Raw genomic sequence first — 22093 nt, forward strand, 5'->3', positions numbered from 1 at the left:
CCCATTCCAGCATCCTCACCGAGAGTTCACCCCTGCATGCGGTAGGCTAACCTCATGGGTGTGTCGGGCCGCATCAATGAATCGACAATGATTGTTTGCTTGCTTGCTTGATTGATATAAACATTAGTGGTCGAGGCCCATGGTAGTGACCAACAAAATTCCTAATGAATGTGCCATCGTTTTATAGAGTGAACAGAACGATGATCATTGTATTGCCAACAAACATGCCCGTTTTCTTTTTTAGGTTGAGGGGTGAAAGAGAAACAAAATGCAACATACCTTCAGCAATTAGCTCGTCCACGGTAACCTGGTATCGGCCAACAGCGAACACCTTCCCGATGTAGTTCGTAACTCCGGTGCCCCCTCCGGAGCTCGAGCCGCCTCCCAGTCCGCCGCTCTCCGACTTTGGCATTCGCGAAAACTTCTTCATTCTTGATTCTGATATAAACTATCAGCGTGTCCAGCCGTGTCCTGCAGAACCTGCTACTGACAGTACCACCAAAACGAGGACAAACGTTCAAACTTGTTCATCTACCCTCTCATCTCAAGTCTTTGTCCTGCATTCTCTCTGCGACCGACTTCTTGTGGTGGCACTGACTTCAATCACTTGAATGTCATGCCAGATTTTCGAAAACGTAGCTAGTTACAGACCGCAAAACACTAAATGATCGAAAAGCAAACAGATCCGATAAAACAAATCCAGCTAACTAGGGAGCTATCTGCTTCACGATGAGCTAGATAATGTCCACCACGCCGTCGATTGTAACCTAGCAAGCTAGCACACTGTTATATTGCAGTTATGGCTAGCAAGCAGACATGCAGGCATTCCACACAACGACCTAGCTGGCTGGTTGGCTAGTCTGTTGATGGGTGAATCAACCGCATTAAAAACGCATGCCCCACGACTCGCACGCTCCACAAATAAGCCACCAGTCAAGTGCCACTACTCGCAAGCCATCTGCAGGTAAACGACACTGAGCGACAGGGGGTGTGTTGCAAGGCTACGCTCGTTAGCCCAGAGCTAGCCAAGCCAACTCCAAAATACTGCCTGCCTACCTCCAGCGAAGGAAACACCTCCCTCTCATGCCCCACGACTTCTCCACTTCCCCTTCGCTAGTTAGCTTGCTAACAGGCTAGTGCGCCCTACAGTTTATGATTTGTGATATCCCGTTGCTGCACCAACGATAACGGATGCCATAAAACACTGGTTCCCAACATCTGAGGCACACATTAACTTCGTAAGCAATCTGTGTCAGCCGATTTGCAGCCCGTTTTGCGTCGCGTTCTCCCTTGCCCACCTCGTTAAACTTCGAACTCTCGTGATTCGTAAATGAGTGGGAGGTTTGTTGTTTTCAATGACAGAGACCCAGCAAGGAAGAGGAGTAGTTCTACCTCTATCATTTTCGATACACAACGTTCGTTCCAACCCCCACTGTAGTGCAGTAATTGTACAAATGACAGTGGGTTACACTGTAGCAGGGTTTCAGTGCCCTTTCGGCACCTTCTGCCTAACCATGCAAGCTTATTCTGTTCCGAAGTTCTGAAAGGAATCGTTCTTTCTAATTCTTCAAAATGCGTTCAGACTCCCAGACTATACCCGTCATGTCAGCCTATTAAATGGACTAGACTAGTCTACTTAGGCCTCCTACGAGATATTTATATTAGGCCTACCATGTTAATAAACACAATTGCAGCACTATAATTTAAATAATAACCCACATTCATGCACATTGATTTTGCACAACACGGGTGACATAATTGGATGACAGCTGACAAAACTACAAGTAGTCGTACCTTTCCAAATTGCTTTCTTGATTTGCAGCGCACTCTTCTGGGTAAAATGGGTAATAGCAGGCCTAAAAAAAACATGCCCTAGTCCAGGGGTGTGAAACTCATTTCAGTTTAGTACATGCAGCACATTCGATCTCAAGTGAGGGGCAATCATCTCTAGGATGACAGCGGTCATATAAGGAGCCTGGACTGTAGGCTAAGTGACGACCACAAAATATAAATCAAGTAGCCTAGGTTATTAAAAACCTGAAATCTCAGATAATTGCAGCAAGTTTAATAATCGGGCTGGACTTTTAGGCATTCTTCTTTTTTTTTGCTTGGTTGTTTTTATCTTTTTCTCTCTCTTTCTGCCTATTAGTACGGCGGATGGGACACACAAAAGGGCCTTATCGTGCACTTTTGAGTAAAAGCATGAAAATCGGTACACATATCCTTCTTGATATGCTGATTAATGTTAGCGTTGGAGGCGTCGCGAAAAATGCATCGTTTTCAAGATGGCCGCCAAATCCAATATGGCCAACCCATATTAATGAATCTACCTGATATTTGGTAGTAAAAGCATGAAAATCGGTACACATATCCTTCTTGATATGCTGATTAATATTAGCATTGGAGATGTAGCGAAAAATGCATAGTTTTCAAGATGGCCGCCAAATCCAGCATGGCCGACCCATATTAATGAATCTACCTGAAACTTGGTAGTGAAAGTATGAAAATCGGTACATATATCCTTCTTGATATGCTGATTAATATTAGCATTGGAGGCGTTGCGAAATTTTTTTGCATTTTCAATATGGCCGCCAAATCCAATATGGCTTACCCATATTAATGAATCTTCTTGACACTTGGTAGTAAAAGCATGGAAATCGGTACACATATCATTCTTGATATGCTGATTAATATTACCATTGGAGGCATTGCTAAAAATGCAGTATTTTCAAGATGGCTGCCACATCCATTATGGCCAACCCATATTAATGAAGCTACCTGACAGTTTGTAGTAAAGGCATGGAAATTTGTGCGTGCACAGTCATTTTTTAATATTTTGATTGATAAAAGAACTTGGTACGTTGCCAAAAAAGTTCACATTTCAAGATGGCTGCCAAATCAAATATGGCTAACACATTTTAATAAATCCTTCAGGCACTTTTAGTAAAACCATGGAAACTAATATTTTCCTACAAAAATATTTTGGCATTGCATATAATTAACACTCACAAAATACCATTGACCAACCATGATTAAACATCATTGGCATGTTATCAAATGAAGTGATGCATATGTTGTGGTTTTGCCCAACCTGTGTCTGCCACCACCACAATAGATTATTTTCTGTAATGTGATAATTTTAGAATAGGTGCAAGAGTTTGCACCACCTCTTGTGTTCTACCACTCTATAATAGGTACATGAACTGATAAAGTGTTAAAGCCTTACACTTTGAAGATTGCTGACTTTGTTTGCATTATAGGTTTTGTACAGATGGACAGATCTGTATGAAATGTTCTGTGCTAATACTCTTCAATAGGTACACTGATTGCATTCTTGAGGCCTCAAATAGGTAATACGGCAGTAGCGTTATGTACAAATCCAAGGCTTTTGAGGGGCTTGTGGGATGTACAGCACCTCTAGCGCTTAGTGATAACTGCATAGGCCTTGTACAAATTCCAAAAGGGCCAGGATTTCAAGATTGCTGGAGAGAAAGTTCACTTGATTTGTTAATTCATGGACATTGTAATGATTGCTTACTTCAAAGAAACCAATAGTTGATGACGACTTCTAGCTGCACAAGGTTTTCAATCAAACGGCAATCCTGCACCCAATGCAAGTTGTATGGTATATCTTGCCTGGTTAACACAAGTTGATCTCACAAGTGAGATAATCTGGTGGTTATGCAATTTCTCATAGTAAAGTTGTGATTTACGATTGCCCATGGCAGTTTATAGGTCGTTAAAAATGTGGTATTTGGCATATGTGTAGCCCATATCCAATCATATCAGTTGTATCTATTCAAACAAACTGCAGCCATCGCCTTTACCCTACTAGTTCTCCTGATTGAACCCCAAGATCTGGTACCCTCACTGAGGGATGGAATCCATGCTACATTTCAGATCAGAACAATTGTGTAAAGTAGTAGGATTTCACAGGCTATGGTATATACTATGGCCAACATCAAACTGCCAATAATGCCTAATTAAAAGATTGACATAAACTTTGAATACATGGTGAATGGCACAGTTGGAACATGATGGCCATCAAAAAGTCAACTCAGGGTATATAAAATATAACTTGAGTGAAAAGTTTACGGGTACAGTATTAAGATTCATTTCTAGACCGTGACAATGATGTGAAGATTTGGCATATGATGTGTGTGTGTGTGTGTGTGTGTGTGTGTGTGTGTGTGTGTGCGCGTGTGTGCGTGTCTGCGTCTGTGTCTTGCGTGACAACCGATGCCGTACGGCAGTCTGCACACTGTGCACAGCTTGTGTGTGAATGTGTATGTATGCGTGTATCGAGAAAGTCAAAGAATGTGCGCACATCAGTGGCGCAGGTGCTGGACCAAACGTAAGATAACTGAAAAGAAAAGGACGGTTAGTCCAAAACGTCGTGCCATTAAATATTTGGGAGCATTTAACAGTGTTGCGGACCTTCACTTTCTTTTTATGTATGCGTGTATGTCTTTTTTCAAAGTGCTTTGAGTAAACTTCATAGTTGTGATACTGTGCTATATAAATACACGTTGCAATGTATTGTATTGTAATATGGGTCAGTCATATTTGATTTTTGATTTTTTTTTCATGGCCCCATTCCTAATATGAATAAGCATCTACTGTAAAGAAGTAACTATGTGTACCAACTGTCATGCTTTTACCACAAAGTACCAGGTAGTTAATATGGGCTGGCCATATTTGATTTGGCAGCCATCTTGAAAACAATGTTTTTTCCCCTGCAACGCCTCCAATGCTAATATTAATCAGCATATCAAGGATATGTGTACCGATTTTAATGCTTTTACCACCAAGTGTCAGGTAGATTCATTGATATGGGTTGGTCATATTGGATTTGGTGGCCATCTTGAAAACGATGATTATTTTTGTGACGCTTCCAATGCTAATGTTAATCAGCATATCAAGAAGGATATGTGGACCGATTTTCATGCTTTTACTACCAAGTCTCAGGTAGATTAATTGATATGGGTCGGTCTTATTGGATTTGGCGGCCATCTTGAAAACGATGAATTATGCGCAACGCCTCCAACGCTAAATTTAATCAGCATATCAAGAAGGATATGTGTACCTATTTTCAAGCCTTTACTACCAAGTGTTAGGTAGATAGGTAGATTCATGAATATGAATTGGCCATATTGGATTTGGCGGCCATCTTGAAAATGATGAATTTTTCATGACGCCTCCAATGCTAATGTTAATCAGCATATCAAGAAGGATATATGTACCAATTTTCATGCTTTTACTACAAAGTGTCAGGTAGATTCATTAATATGGGTCGGCCATACTGAATTTGGCGGCCATCTTGAAAACGCTGAATTTTTCACGACGCCTCCAACGCTAATATTACTTAGCATATCAAGAAGGATATGTGTACCGATTTTCATGCTTTTACTCAAAAGTGCACGATCAAATCACCCATCCGCTGGACTATCTCTCTGTCTCTCTCTCTCTCCTCATCTGGGGCAGATTGAACCATCTGGAGGGCCGCATCCAGCCCCTTGGCCTAGTACATAGGATTTCTCATGTTGACAAACATTGGCTGACAAGAATTCCAAAATGCTATGTGTCTAGGTGTTTATCATTGGAAGCCTCATTGCCCTGCACAGTGTAGGCTATGACAAGAAGCTTTGGGGAAGAAGCTGTCCTTCATTCTATTGGTTCTGACGGTAATAACCTGTAGGCCTAGTGCCTGCTGCCAGAGGGCAACCGTGTGAGCAGGTGGAAGCCAGGGTATAAGTGGTCTTTCATGATACTCCTGGCTCTGTTTAGGCAGGGAGAGTTGTATGTGGAGTTTATGGGAGGCAGCAGGGGGCAGCCTATAATTTTTTGTGCTGTCACCCTCTGCAGTATCTTCCAGTTAGCCTCAGTGCAGCTTGAGTGCCACAATGACACTGTGTAGGTCAGCAGGCTCTATGGTGGAACGGTAAAAGGTCACAGCAAGCTTGTGTCTAGTTTAGAGCATGACACAGGAGTGGATTTTCACTCCCGTCCCATCCCGGTCCCAGAAAAAAAATCCCATCCCGTCCCATCCCGGACTGGAGTAAAAGAGACAAATTCCATCCCGTCCACTCCAGAAAAGAATGTCTCCCAATCCTGCCCACTCCCACTCAAAATCAACCCCAATCCCATTTCGTCAAAAAATGAGGCTTTTTTTGTTTGTTTTTTAAAGAAAAAATAAGCGGCATTCCCGCTCCCATTCATCTTTATTCCCACTCCTGCCCGCTCCCGTTCATCTTTAAAATTTTGACTCCCATCCCGCGGGAATCCCGCAGGACCCACGGGAATTCCTGAAAAATGTCATCCTCTAGTCTAGTTGTTCTTTCTTTAGCACTCTCAGGAAGTGCAATCGCTGCTGGGCCTTTTTTTCATTAGAGCTGAGCTATTGATTGACCAGAAGAGATCAGCATCTCTCACTGATATTCATTTATTTGTCATTAAAAGAATAAACCTACCATTAAAATTAAAGACTGGTCATGTCTTTATTAGGGGGAAAACCAATCAGCAAGGGATCAAACTTCTTAACACTGAACCCTTTTAAGATTTTACGCCATGCAAAGCAGTACTGTGTATGCTGTGTACTGGTGTGACTGTACTGATGTGGAAGGAAGGAAATGCGTCAAGACTCTGGCATCTAGCTGATGTATAACGTGACTGAAGCATGTTTATTTTTTTAAATGTCTGACCACTGTGCAACAACCATGGACCGCGTGCGAAGCATGCACTCTATCTCTGAGATGCATCCCCTCAAGGGCAGCTCTATCCTGAACACCTGCAAGGCATCAACGTGTGTGGTGTCTGCTGCGGAACATCGGGGTATTTCTCCTGTTTGGATGTTTGTTCTAGCCCTCAGAACTCAAAAGCTGCCATGGATATGCCGGGGGTTAAACCTAGGACTTCATACATGTAAAGCATGCACTCTATCACTTAGCTACAGTACATCCCCCTCCATACTGTGTAGAAATCAAAGACTCTTTCCAGCCGTGGGAAATTTCTTTAATGTTGTCCTATGAAAAGATAGACTTACAAATCTGCAAAAATGTGAGGGGTGTACTCACTTCTGTGACATACTTTAAATTAATTTCTTCTACCCTGTGCTTGTAATTAACAGACACTGATGTTGAGTGGTAAAGACAGTGACCTCCACCAGCTGCAGAAACTCATCGATAGTTGAATTGGTGTGAACAATGTGAATCAACTGCTGTGAACTCATAGCACTCTTTCTTCCAAAAATAATAATTAATGTACTGATTCATGCAGACAGCACAACATGGTTCCAGTGATCCATATTCTTGGTCTGTTCATCTCTCTTGAGTCCAAGATAAACAGATTTACATTAGAATTTGTCAAGCATGTGTGCGGTGGTAAACAAGTGAGATTTACACCAAAAAAAGTATAATCTGGCTATAGTAGTGGGACTGACATGGTTTGGGGATGCATGAATGCCTTCAACATTGGAAATCTGAATTACACCAAAAGAAACATGCATGTCAACATGCATTGTGACTACTGAAGCAGATCATGGTACTCTCCATAGGATTTCATTTAAATCTCACACCCATCTTTTAGCCAGGTGGAGACTCAGAATGTAAAAGTTAAATGTAAAGAAAGGTTGAAATGCACACCAATGACCTCCCTTTTAATCCCTTTTCATTCCGAGACGTTTCGGGCCAACACGGCCCCTTCTCAGACACTCTCTATACAGGATTTTAACCTGGGGTGTACTTTAGTTACATGTTGTAAAACGTTAATGGCTGTATTTAGATTTTTTTGTGAGTGAACAACAAATTTAAGTGGTTATTTATTTGTTTACAGGTCACGAATTATTGTGTTGACGTGAAATGTCTTTAATGCTGTCCTATGAAAAGGTAAAGTTACAAATCTGCAAAAATGTGAGGGATGTACTCACTTGTGACATAGGCCTACTGTACTTCGTGATGTAGGCCTATGCCTGATACTTTCACCATTCATACCCATATCTTTTAACCAGATCAACTTCTGATTTCAAATAAGCTACCACTTCTTTAGCACTCATGCGTGATTCAGGATTGTATTCCAACAGTGGCTCCACAACGTCCTTGAGATGTGGTTGCAGTTTAGCCAGAGCATGAGGAGGCTCCTGCCTTGACAATGCTCCTGTCAATGCAGCACGGTTATGGAGGGTCCAGGGCACGCAGCCAGTGAACATCTCCAGATACGTCAGACCAAGAGACCACATGTCAGATCTCTTGCTGCAATGTGAATTGTGCATGAACAGTTCTGGGGCCATGTATAGTTCTGTTCCAGCTACCTGTGGGCCACGGTATTGTCCACGTGATGAAGCTCCAGACTGGGCCAGAGAATCCTTCATGTTGGCCAGGCCCCAGTCTGTGAGGTAGGCTGTCTTGGTCCTCTCAGAAATCTTCATGCAGGAAAACAAAATAGAGAATAAAATATCAGTCAGAATATATTAAATATTTTCCTCTAATTTGCTCTTTTTCGTCTTTTCTATAATTTAACCAACCAATATATTTGCAGGCTTGATGTCTTGATGGATGACATGTGTTCCATGAATATATGCAACAGCCATGCCGATCTCCAAAGCAACAAACATCTTATCCTCCTTGTCCAACTGCACAAAAGATTAGAACAGCATCCTTAATTGGTCACTCTAATAAGTATGCAGTACACTGGTGGTTTAGAAATTACATGTCATATAATGAGCTTGTGTAACATCAAAAATAGTTGCAAAAAATGTACCTTGACACGGCACTCGGATGTGTGTAAGATCTGCTTCAAATTGGCTCCATGGATGTACTCATAGGCAATACGGATGTCATGCTCTCTTGTGGAGACTGCCATCATTCTCACAATGTGAGGGTGGGACAAACACCTAATGGTACATGAAGTATGGTCTCATGAATTCCAGACATCAACTTGAAGATCACTTTCAAAATTATACTTTAAATGAAGATTGTCCAATGGGAAAAAACATCATTAGTCTTTGTTGTCTAAAAGAGGTAAGGATGACATGCGTGTGGAAATTGCAATTACAATGGTATGATGATTTCAAGACTGTCCTGAGGACATCCTCCCATAGCCATTGTCTTCACTGCAACAGGTGTTCCTTCATATGCTCCTCGATACACTTTTCCAAATGCACCTTCTCCAATGAAGTCCTCTTGGTTCACCTGAATGGCATCATCACTCACCAACGGGATTTTACGAGCAATTCTTGAAGGAATAGCTATGCATATGGACACGACACACATAGTATTTCATATGAAGAAAGGATCATATTGACCATAAACAAACCTTTTTTAGACAAAATATAAAAATGAATATGAAATATAGCAAAAGAGGAAAGCAAACCTTTATTCATTTTCCTCTCATGAATAGCCATTTTGACAGGGAATGACAGACTTTTGAGTTCATCCTCTGTGTTTGAGTCAACAGAAGGGAATCCTGAATCACTGGATGCAACTGAACGATAACATTAACACGTAAGCCACAGAATGAGGTTAGAAAGCTGATAGAAAACATAGTTGATGAAGAAACTGAAAAAGGATAAAGAAGTACAGTTCATCATCTTTTACAGACAGATGAAGTATTAAAATATCTTCATTTGATAAAAAATCATGTTACTACAATCAATGTGGGATGTGATCCGCTACTCACAAATCCCTTAGGCCTATTACAGACCAGGGGTGAGTTTCTCAAAAGGGAAGTTGTTAGCCTGTTAGCAACTTCGGTAGTTGCCAATGGGAAAATGCATTGAAAGCAACGAAGTAGCTAATGTAGTAAGCAACTTTGGTTTCGAGAAATTCACCCCTGAGCGGGGAAGCGGGGCGGGGCGGGGCGGGACGGAAGCGATTTTTACTGGCGGTGGCAAAAATACATGGAAACACATCTGTCCTTTCGTCCTTTAGTCGGGCCATAGCAACTAGCATTTGCTGTGGGGGGGAGATTTTGAACTGGACTGGCCACGTACGTCGACGTAGTCAGTGTGAAAGGCTGAGTAGAACACACCGACCGAGACTAAAGCCGGGCATACACTGTGCGATATTTTCACTCATGGGTCTTAAGCTTCTGCTCACACTGCACGATGGAATTTCACTGTTTAAAAGTTCACAGCTCACGACTCACGTCCTCACACTACACGAGCCAACAGTCGGATGCGACCGAAAGGCTTCCACCGTAGGACGCGACAGGCATGTTCCCCCGGTCTGCAGAGGAGGGAACATGCGCACCTGAGGTGGAGATGAGGTCGCGCTCAACAGCGAATCGCACGGCCCTATTCATTTGTGCATGTGAAGTGTCAAATCGGGTCGTAGCACTGCTTCAACTGTGCGATTTACGCACGAGCCACGACCAGAATTTCAAACCGTTTTGATTTTCTTGCGACCCTGCGATTGCACGATCGTGAGGCGAAATCGCTTGTCGTTACCCCATGTACACTGCACGATGCGAGACTCACGATTGACCTGCGATTGAGCAAGAAATCGGCCCGACTCTCAAAAAATCGTGCGAGTGCCAAATCGGGGCAAAATCGGGGCAAAAGTCGCACAGTGTAAGCCCAGCTTTAGCAGAAAGACCTCAGTCTTCTCGCTGCCGTCCCGCCACGCTCTAGTGTGGAGCTGGCCTTTACCATAACAACGGCACTCATTCCCACTCACTTCCTGAATATTATTGTCTTTTCTATCACAGTAAAAGAAAAAAAATCCCAAAAGTAGGCCTATATTAGAAAACACTACTAACTTGTAGGTGGACGGTCTCTGCTCCGTGCTTGTCTCCCTGGAAATTTTTGAAGAGAGTCACCGTTTCCAACCACCATCTCTTCTATCTTCTCCAGCAGCTCTGTCACCTGGCTACCATCACTCCTTTTGTTGTCAAAGGCAACATACCTGTTCCCACATTTCTGTGCAATCCACTGCAGAGCCTCTCCTCCACTCTCAATGTGCTGCTCAATGCTTGTGTTTCCCAGCCATTCTCCATACGTGAACAGCACTATGGTGTCATTCCAGACTCTCTCACCCAGAAGCTCCATGTGTTCCTGCACTGCTTGTTTGTGTGTATCTGTAAATGTCTCACTTACATTAATAAGCAGGAGTAGAGCATGGGGTCCTGGGTGGCACAGAGACAAACTGCGAACAATCTCTTGCTTATCACATTCAGGAGTTTTATCTACAGTGTAGTTCTTCCACCATCCTGGTGCCTCCACTAGAGTGATATGTCTCCCTGCTGTGTCTCCTTCTCTCTTCACACATTCAGCTGTTCTTCCTGAAGTATCAAACACCTGTCTGCCCAGGATGGTGTTTCCTGATGAACTCTTCCCACCAACCCGGTGTCCCAACAGCACAATCCTCATATCTGAAATGTGTGGAACAGCACCTGCAGGTACATGGAAATACACGCAACATACTATGAGTCAGTCAATGGTTCCCAAACATTTCCCCCTTTTGGAATAAGGATGTTTGCGACCCTTCGTAACCAAACTAGGGGTCCCCACCTTCAGTTTGGGAAGCACTGCTGTAGGTCTTGCTGTGAAATTCTGAACATACTGTATGTGAATGCAAGGTTCATAATCCACATGTTACAAATGTACACTGTGCAGGAAATGGTCAAAAAAAGGTACTGAAACTATGACAAGTAGGCCTAGCCTACAGTACAGCAGACCAACACTGTAATGTCAGATATTAGCCAAGCTGTCCGTCTGTCCCATCTGCCTGCCCATGATCCACCAGGCCTGAGGTGCAAACTTGGCATTGCACTACCCAATACACTTCAAAGAGAAGCGAAATTGTACGGCATTGCAAGTACACAATGCGACGATGGCTTTAATTGGGGCATGTCCAAAAGATTAGCGACCTCCAACTGTATGTAGGCCTAAATGAATCTGCTCTCCGCATCCATAGTGAGTTAGCAAGTGTCCAATAGCAGAGCAAAGTGCAGTGGTCCAGTTAGAATTCAGAGCAGTTTCACCAAAGTGTCAGTATGCGATTGGTGCTGCAAGGTGAGCATTACAGTACATGTGGATTTGCATGGTTCGAGTAGTAAATGTGAGAACTTCAGTATGGGTTTGGTCATATCAGATTGCAGAAGGCTGCAGGTGGGGCCAAGCCATTGCTGCTTTGGTCCAAATGTCCTCTACATTGCGTTGACCATATGACCAATCAAATGCAGCTTTTCATTAGCTGTAGAAATTCTGCTGTCTCTACCGTCCTACGCCCTCCAGTCCCCACAGATTCAAACACAAAACTTGTGTTATGATTGGTGGCTAGTGGCTGTTGTCACAATCATTCCTTCAATGATCGAGGCTAGACCAACTCGCCAGGCAATAATGTGTTTGTCCACTAGCTGTGTTCATCTAGGTTAACATTGCAGCCAAATCAAAGGTTAGGCACACAAAAATTATATGATCAGTAGTTTTACTGTCCATACAGTTACCAATACACCAAGGCATTTTGAAGATGGAGAACTTTCTAACAACAAAGGCTTGCCAGGCTATGAAGGCCTCTTTCAGTGAAAAGATTTGGCATGGACATGAACATGCTCTATATACTGTGCATTCAACTGAAGTGCATTTCTCACCTGCTGATGATCTGAGAGTCTCTCTCTGTTTCCGCACCTTCCTCTTCCTCTCCTCTGCTCTTCTATTTTCTTCCCTCTTCTTCTCCATCAGTTTAGTCAGCTTGTTTTGATCAAAGTCAAAGAGTTGACCACAGTTTCCTGCCACCATTTCTTCTATCTTCTCCAGCAGCTCTGTCACCTGGCCACCACCACTCTTCTTGTTGTCTATGACATGGTACCGGTTCCCACATTTCTCTACAACCCATTGAAGAGCCTTGCCTCCAGCCTGAATATGCTGCTCCACACTTTTGTGTCCTAGCTTGTCTCCATATGTGAAGAGCAGTATGGTGTGATCCCAGACTCTCTCACCAAGAAGTTCCAGGTGTTCCTGCACTGTTTTTTTGATGGCCTCTTCAAATTTCATATCAATCCTAATGGCTAGGAGTAGAGCGTGGGGTCCTGGTGGACACAGAGATGCACTGAGCACAATCTCTCGTTTATCACCTTCAGGAGTTTGCTTGATAGTGTAGTTATTCCACCATCCTGGTACCTCCACTAGAGTGATGTGTCTTCCTGTCCGTTGTGCGTCTCCTTCTCTCTTCACACACTCAGCTGTTCTTATTGAAGTATCAAACTCCTCTCTGCCAAGAATGGTGTTTCCTGATGAACTCTTCCCCATTCTTCTCCCCCCTAGCAGCACAATCCTCATATCTGATAGAAGTGGAACAATACCTGTGGAAACAAGTAAACCATTAAGTTCACTTAAGAAGTATTGGTTCTCTGATTGTGTGTGTGTGTGTGTGTGTGTGTGTGTGTGTGTGTGTGTGTGTGTGTGTGTGTGTGTGTGTGTGTGTGTGAGAGAGAGAGAGAGAGAGAGAGAGAGAGAGAGAGAGAGAGAGAGAGAGAGAGAGAGAGAGAGAGAGAGAGAGAGAGGGAGGCTATCCGTTGAAGTCTTAGTCAATTACCGAACCAACAACCAATCCATGCCAGCCCCAGCAAGCACTCAATTTTAGTGGCTCTTACAAAAAGTAAAATGTCATGTTGGCTTGAAATAAACCAAACCCTGTTTGGCAAAATTATTACAAAAAGGTATGACCATTCGCTTTTGTTTGACCAAAATGTAATGTGGTCATGTCAGAGTCAATGTCCATATTTTCCACTTCCCCCCTTATCAGACTGTTTTTGACGACGTAAATTGGGCCTATGTGGGCCGATGTGTGCACTGTGTCACAATGAAAATGAGACTTTCAAACAGAAAGTGGGGCTTTCAACAGACAGACTGGAAACATATGGCCAGAGATCTTATAGACAAAGATATGTCATTCTAGTTATTTTCCAGTATCCACTTTATGTCGGGTGAACGCCCCTTTAGGAGACCTTCGGTTAGGAGACCTTCGGAGTCCTGAGGTTGAGAATAAATGGAGTCCCCTTAGTGCCGTAGATGGCGGTAGCGCACTTCTTGTGCAAACACCTCAATAATAGAAGAAGAAGGAGGGGACAACGCCCCCTTAGGAGACCCAACTTGAGCACATTCTTTTGCATTGGGTGGGCGTGTTTTGAATCGTCTTTATTAATCCAACCTCTTTGATATATCCTACCTCCATTCATACTGCTCCCTTAAGGTGGTTGTTGGGCTACCCCCTTGCACAGGTCAGACATAAATGCAGTTTTGTGCTGTGTCATAACAATAATGGGACTGTCAATTTCAACATACAAGTCATCAATAAACCACTGCCACAATTCCCAGAATGTAAATTCACGTTAGTTTTGTGCGCGTGTGTGCATGCGTGTGTGTTTGTGTGTGTGTGTGTGTGTGTGCGCGTGCGTGCGTGCGTGTGTGTGTTGGCTATTGTCGATGTCATTTGTTTTAGTTTAATTACACATTGGAGACTGGTCAAACCCAACCTCAACCTTCTGTGCTAACCCAATTACACAGATTTTTGACAATAAAGTACACTTGACTTGACTTGACTGGACACATGTTCCGTTTAATGGAAGAATTTAAACCATAAAACATTTCTAACTGTACAGTAGATGTCAAGTGGTTGTTCAAGTTTGTCAGGAATAACAAAAAGTGAAAGATGAAGTACAAACATTCGCCTTTACCTTTTTGGCTGGAGCTTTTAACAGACTTCATCGTCAGTCACTGAGGCACTTCTGTGGGAGGGTCCTGAGACAGGATTGTGACAGCAAAAATATGTACGGGTTACTTTACTACACACCATTAAGTTCACTTATAAATAAACATGGGAAAATGTACAACAATAAAACTAATATAAAACTACTGGCAGAATGAAGTGATAGAAGCAGCAATGGCATTACAGACACCTATTTTCAGTAGGTAGCTAAAAACAGATGAACTGGCTTGGTATAATAATAGAGCAAATACGATAGTTTATACTTATAGCAATGACATACTGTAAGTGCAAATGGTAAATTATAATAATCCCCTCAGAAATGTCTTAACAAACATGTGCACGATAGTGAGTATTTATTTAGACATGTGAGAATAAAAGGGCAGTATACAGTACGACCACAGATGGTGGATTTTCTTGTTTTTTTTTCATATGATGTATATTTTATGGAAGAAATGTAAATATGGATCTCTGCTTGAAGATGTACTGCATGAAGAGGTATCTTCAGTTTCGGTGCTTGCTTGGTGATTTATGTGCTTGCTTCTCTGTTGCAGTGAATCTTTTTGTCAACAAAAAGTAGGGTTTTTTGGTCCTACCGTATATTGTGAAAACTCACACATTCAATCCGAAACTTTGCTTCCAATTAGACATAGGCCTAATTGTATGGAATATTCATCAAATATAACCTCCCACACACAAATGAGCATTCACAGACAGGGCAAATTCCAAACTGAATAAGCCACCGCCTGACGAAGTACATTGGTTACGGTTTTGACAAAGTTGTTGAAATGTCAAGTATTCACTTTTAAATCTGCTGAATTAAATACCCCTGACCAAGACTACTAACATATTCACCTGGCTCTGAGCTTCTTGTTAGCCCCTTACTGCAGATGGGCCAATTATGGTCCTATTCACTCTTTGCTGAAAACACTCAACCACAACATTGCTATGACAATGAAGACTTGTTCATTACCGTTTTGGTGACAATAAGGTTATAACACAGGCTCTGCACTGGGGTTATGTCTACCAGCACACTGCAGTGTCTCATGAAACCATAGACAACTTTATATAACACCTTTATTACTGTGAATGCACCCCAACAAGGGTGTTGTGCGGCACCAATCACGAGAACAATTGCAAAACTGGTGGAAGTGGGTCTACAATTGCAAAAAAAAAAGTGGAAGTGGGTCTACAGCACACTTCTGCATATTATACTACAGAACATTCTCCAAGACCATAACCACCTGTTTTAACCTGTGGATTACTAAAGCAATGATGACATACTGGCAGTGGCACAGGCGTGATCTGAGCACAAACTGCACCGAACACAGTCTGGTAGCTTTGAGGACACAGTAGCGGTACAGAAAGAAATTGATAGAATTTGTTGAAAAGCAAGGCGATAACCCTTTTTATAATCTTTCTTTAGTTGAGCCGGGTCAAGATGAGCAGTCCATGACAAACTTGTCACGATGTGCAGGCCAACTGCAGTGAAAATGTTAATGTATGAAATCGAGGTTCATATTACAATAGGCTAATCAGTTGATCAACAAATAATAAAGTTAAATAAACAAACCTTTTTAAACGTCATCGACACCTCTGGAATGCTTTGCGGTTTACAGTAATGGAGATTTCTACATGCCACTCCTTAGTCCATAGTACACTTAGGTCAATTATTAAACAGGGATATTGTCTGATATAGGCCTGACATGCACATACAAAATATTTTTCACCCAGGAAACATCATATTTTCAAAAGGGAGCGGAAGAATGAATTTCAAACCGTAACTTAAAGTGTAAAAGTGATGCTTGCTCTGATTGTTGAATTCAATAATCTGCACTGTATGGGGTATCTTTAGTGCATAGACAATCCAATGATGTAAGTAGGCCCTACAGCCAATGAGAAGAAACCAAAGGGATTGCTGATGTTCCCTTTAACCAGCAGGTAAATACAGTGTGTGATCAATATACCACAGTAATCTTAGCCTGATTATCATCGACTTTCAAATCTCTTCAAGACTTGGTCTGACCAAGAGCATAACAATTAACATTTCCCAAATGGTATGGTTGACCCACCTCCCTTAGTTTGCTAATGGTTGTTTGCTCCCTGACAAAGTGGGAAGAGTGTTTCGTGTTGTTCGTGTTTGTATTGTTCTTGGCCTGACTTGAAGCAATGCTGAAGGAAGGTGTGGCATCACTAGGAGGGCACAGCCTGGCTACAGTAATCTACAGCTCTCCTATCACTGAATCTACAATCATTCACCTGTGTTTCATCACATCCAACGGTTCATGAATTGTTTTAAATACATACTGAATACTTACATGGAAATAAACTCCATTGAACAAAGTTGTACAACTGACAGTGGCGCAAAAATAAATGTATGTCACCTGACTATCAGTCGGAATACAGTAGGCTACATGTAGCAGGTGGAACTGTTTCGCGTCAGGTAACCATGTATGTTCAACTGCAGTGTGCAGGGGCCAGCGGGCAGCCCCCCCGTTATATTCTTTAAGTATATAGAGATATGCCAACATAATAGGTTTCTATGGGCACCTAACATGACCAGGTTCCGGTCTGCCTAAAGGGGCGTGTCATAATACTCCTTCAATGAATAGAACAGTCCTTAGGTCTGCCTAAAGGGGGATTTCCCCCCCTTCCCCCTTGCAATAGTAGAACCCGGAAACAATGGGCCAACGGAATCTCTCTCTCTCTCTCTCTACTCTCTCTGCCTTTATGTTGAAAGAAGAGAGCAAAGTGTTGGGAATTTTACTTGATATATTTTGGAACACTGGGGGGGAGGAACCGGTGAGCTCACTGGAGGGAAAAGGGGACTGGGAGTGAATTAGTTAGATGGGGAGCAGCCTTAAATGTTGTGTGCTGATAAACGGAATGTTGTGTGCTGATAAATGGAAGTCTTATAGACAATTGGCCTCCGGAATCTATGTTTATGTGCAGAACCCACTTTACACTGGTAGCTAGTGATGGCAAAATGAGGCCTCCTGAACCAATGAGGCTTTCAAGCCAAAAGGTTCACCAAAGGGTTCATTTCTCGAAGCCTCTACGAACAGTTCTCGCTGGCGCCATCTGCTGTGCAATGCAGCACGGCAGGCATTGATTTAATTTGACATTTTTTCTTGTTTCTTGTTATTTGTATCCGTTTCAATAAACACGACGGGATGTGTGAATCATCATGTGTTTGAGTTGTGATTGTAAAACACTCAGATCAAGTTTAACAGATGTGTGGAAATTAAAGGAAAGATACTGTGTAGATGAATTTCATGGGACACTCTAAGAGGCTATTAAACAATTGTCCACTACCCGACTTCGAACTTGCAATGTGCTTGGTACTAATCTGTCACACTCACCACTAAGCCAGGTTCATAACAGACAGCTCCCTGACCTGTCAATCTCAGTGTAATCAGCATCAAGTCGCTTCTGCAAGGATTTGAACCTGTGATTCTATGAATGCAGGTCGAGCAACTTGACCACTGCGCCAAACAACAGGCACAAAGGTGGATCACAGTAGAAGTAGTTAACCATATTTCTCAACCTTAACATATTAACTCCCCCACACCGTACACATTGTGTACATACTCCAGTGCTGCTCCTGGAGAATGGACCATGCTAACCTCCCAGTTGTGTTTGTAGATCTCTACACAAATATCACCCCTGTACAGTCCATTGTAAAGCTGAAAAGAATATGTCTACTTGACATCTTTTAACCCAGCAAGTAGATGAAGGTTATCTTACAGTTTAGTTGTTGTTTTGATGTTGTGATTTTATCACATTATATTACATTACAATGCATTTAGCAGACACTTTATCCAAATGTGTATCCATGTGTATCAGAGTGTGGGGTGAACACAGAGGACAGCTGTATACAAGTAAACCATAGTAAAACTGAAGACCTACTGATTGTGTGTAAGCAGAATAAAGTAAGTGCATAGGGTTATGAATGACAGATTAGGAATGAATAGTTAGCTTTGTTATGTAGGGGAATGTGACAATGCGACCAGAGTGAGCCTTGTCACGGCGTCTGAAATGGCAGCCGCCATTGCACATTCCATGTCACTCAAAGCTTTCCCTGCGGTGCTCCTGTGTGCTCAAGGACTCAATCAAACTTTTGTGTGTAAGATTACACCTTGTGTTGTGTAATTGTGTTCTGTTTTCTTGCACTTTAGTTCATGGGTCAACACGTATCTAAATTGGCTAACAGACTAACCTTTTACATTCTACACACAACTGCTAACTCTCAGTGTAACAATTTGGCTTTTAAATGTTCAATAAGATCATTAATGAGTGTTCCTTTAGTGTTTTAAAACTGTGATCTACCAGTGTTGCAGCACTTTCTTTGTTGACAAAAGAGGTGCAAGCCTGTAGCACAGTGGGTTTACATACAGTGTTGAATCTCGCCCTCAAACCCGTGCCTGCAGTTCACCTAGGGAGCGCTGTCGAGACAGCAGATGTCATAAGGCTGGCGCTAATAACTGACAATTGTGCTCGCTGTCTGCTGAAACTTGACAATATTACTGTAAGTTCTGTGAAACCAATGTGGATTTCAATGAAATTTTACAATAACCTGGGAATTATGTCCTTCTGATTTCCTACAGCGTTGGCATTTATGAGTCAGGCTCCGCTAGCATCTTGCTAACAAAATTGCTTTACGGTCGTCGTGATCACAGCAATGCAGCCGGCCGACCAATCTAAACGCAGTGTGTGAAGCCACTCGTGACGTCATATTGACAATAAAGACGTATTTTACAAAGATCCAGCAAGTTTAAACATTCAAACTAACTGCTGTTTGAAAGGATAATCTATCCTGCCTTTTGGAAAAATAAAATGAAACGATGATACCAATTCTCTCCCAAAGCAATGGCAGCATCGTGGTTGAGCTCCATGCGACCCCATTCATTTCAACAGCCTCTGCGCTCCTTGGTGCTCCTCTGCGCTGTCTGGATGGCGCCACTTAGTGGACAGTACCAACCGGAAAAAGTAGCGAGATTCCTCTCTCGTATTACCCATAAACTCTCTCTGCCTGTAGTAAGAAGGCTTTAGTTTGGGGCAGGTTGGTGTATACACAACCTTGCACCCGGAGGAAATTGACCTAATTAATTGAATGATTGGTTAATTGGTTATGTCTTTCATCAGCATTGCCGCTAATGTCTGTGTATGTGCTTGTGCACTACCATTTTGTGTAAGGCCTGAAATAATTAAGTAATTGTGTGGTACCATTTTATTCCTGAGAATGTCATGTTTAATGTCTGATTGCCTGTAGTCACCTCTGCTCTTTGTTACAAATGGAATGGTCCAATTTCAGGGCGTGCCCAGGTGTCCTTTATAATGATTGATGCTTGATTGATGATTTCTTTGGTTCAAAGAAACTCGACAGAAGAACAATCTCTAGGGGAGAAATGCATTGGCCACGGTGTAGTACGGGGGCGTTGCCTGAGGACACGAGTGCATGGAAAATTAACTCCCTTGCACATGGTCATTGGTCAGTGGGTGCGATGGATACAATCTCCGTACTCCCTTGCGCATGGTTAGTGGGGGCGACACCATGATGGATAATTTGTGGCCAAATTAACTGCAGCTGTTGGTCAGCAGTAATTGCTGGAGGTAATTAAGGACAGCTGACAAACATTCACGCTGTCCTATGACCTGTTCCACACTCCGACCCTCGCGGAAGTGGCAATAGGTGCGATCGAGTTCACGTCAACGCATACGTGCGCATGTAGACAGCAATGCACCCTGGATGAAAATGCTGCATGACAGTTAGATTTCCTGTCAAACTTCGAAATTTCGTCGATGTTGTGTTGATGAGGTGACATGTCACATGGTGTCAAACTATCATGGGATGAATGCGGTCAGATCTTGCAACCTCTGCAGTTGCTTATCCCCTTCAACGCTCACACCTCTACACAAGTTTGCGCAGGTCCCCACTTCAGCTCCTCCTCACTGCCTGTCCCCCCACTCCTCCGAGCTCATCGCCTCATTCATATTTGTGGCCGACTGTAAATGCGCTGTATTTAATAACACCCACATCGTGACAACAAGTTCTCGCTCACGTGTTTCCGTCAACGTTGGTCGACAGCAACAAAGTCGTATGTGTTACGGACCCGTGGGGCTCCTCCCCGCTCTTTACCGTAAGCACCTCTGTAGGCGCAGCACGGGTTTCCGGAACCCAGGTGCGGCGCGTTGACTGTGATTGACAAGACTCAAAAGTTTGCCAGAAGCAGCGTTGGAGGCCGCCGCCTCTCCTCCTCTCCTGCACCTTTTTACACTTTGATTTCCATTCACAAACATCCACACACTTTACACACACTTTCATTTATCCCCACTTACTTCATTTTCAACATTTACCACTTTTGACATTTAAATAATAAATATAAGTAAAACTTGATTCCGTTTCTGTGGTCTTCCATTTCTGGTACGTTGGACTTTGGGTCAGGACGTAACAGAATTGGGGGCTCGTCCGGGATTTGAAACGCTGGTAGCCTAATTAGTAATTAGAACTAGTGTGACGAAGGTCATCTTGCACCTGTTCACCCCCCTTGGGGATTGAACGTGCGACCTCGTCAACTACATCGGTTCGGCCATGGGAGACACAGTACGATACCGCTGGGCCAAGAGACTAGTCTCTCGGCCCAACGGCACGAGACTGTATGAAGCTATCGGAGGGAGGTTTACCAACGTTCCACGCCAACTCTGTGCTAGTTAGCCTCCGTTACACTCTCCCCCTTAAACCTCACTCCCATCCGGGTCACGGCACCACTGTGACGAAGGTCATCTTGCACCTGTTCACCACCCTCGGGGATCGAACGTGCGACCTCGTCAACTACATCGGTTCGGCAATGGGAGACACAGTACGATACCGCTGGGCCAAGAGACTAGTCTCTCGGCCCAACGGCACGAGACTGTATGAAGCTATCGGAGGGAGGTTTACCAACGTTCCACGCCAACTCTGTGCTAGTTAGCCTCCGTTACACTCTCCCCCTTAAACCTCACTCCCATCCGGGTCACGGCACCACTGTGACGAAGGTCATCTTGCACCTGTTCACCCCCCTCGGGGATCGAACGTGCGACCTCGTCNACTACATCGGTTCGGCCATGGGAGACACAGTACGATACCGCTGGGCCAAGAGACTAGTCTCTCGGCCCAACGGCACGAGACTGTATGAAGCTATCGGAGGGAGGTTTACCAACGTTCCACGCCAACTCTGTGCTAGTTAGCCTCCGTTACACTAGCCTAGTGTTTGCTCGCCGATGGGCTCTGTGTTGCATTGCCTCGGCGTTAATGAGCAAGTCAGGTCCTTCGAAATTGTGGACTGATTTGGAATGCCTTGTATCTGGTAAGTGAAGTTACGATACATTGCATGAAGTTTATTGGGAAGACACAA

At 43.2% G+C, this 22093-nt stretch overlaps 2 protein-coding genes across 2 annotated transcripts in view; one reads left to right on the forward strand and one right to left on the reverse strand.

Annotated features, from left to right (window-relative positions):
• The window catches only part of anxa1a (annexin A1a), a 124457-nt gene that overhangs the window by 26296 nt on the left and 76068 nt on the right, over window positions 1–22093 (forward strand). The window lies entirely within an intron of this gene.
• The window catches only part of LOC134445161 (GTPase IMAP family member 8-like), a 36364-nt gene that overhangs the window by 13984 nt on the left and 287 nt on the right, over window positions 1–22093 (reverse strand). Inside the window, exons 2-4 of the mRNA XM_063194246.1 lie at window positions 20839–20976; window positions 12586–13304; window positions 11164–11385 (exon numbers count right to left, since the gene is read on the reverse strand). Coding sequence (XP_063050316.1) covers window positions 11164–11385; window positions 12586–13304; window positions 20839–20976 — 1079 coding nt within the window. The remainder of the gene's footprint in view (window positions 1–11163; window positions 11386–12585; window positions 13305–20838; window positions 20977–22093) is intronic.

This window comes from Engraulis encrasicolus, chromosome 3, assembly GCF_034702125.1.
Source record: "Engraulis encrasicolus isolate BLACKSEA-1 chromosome 3, IST_EnEncr_1.0, whole genome shotgun sequence".
Classification (NCBI taxonomy): domain Eukaryota; kingdom Metazoa; phylum Chordata; class Actinopteri; order Clupeiformes; family Engraulidae; genus Engraulis; species Engraulis encrasicolus.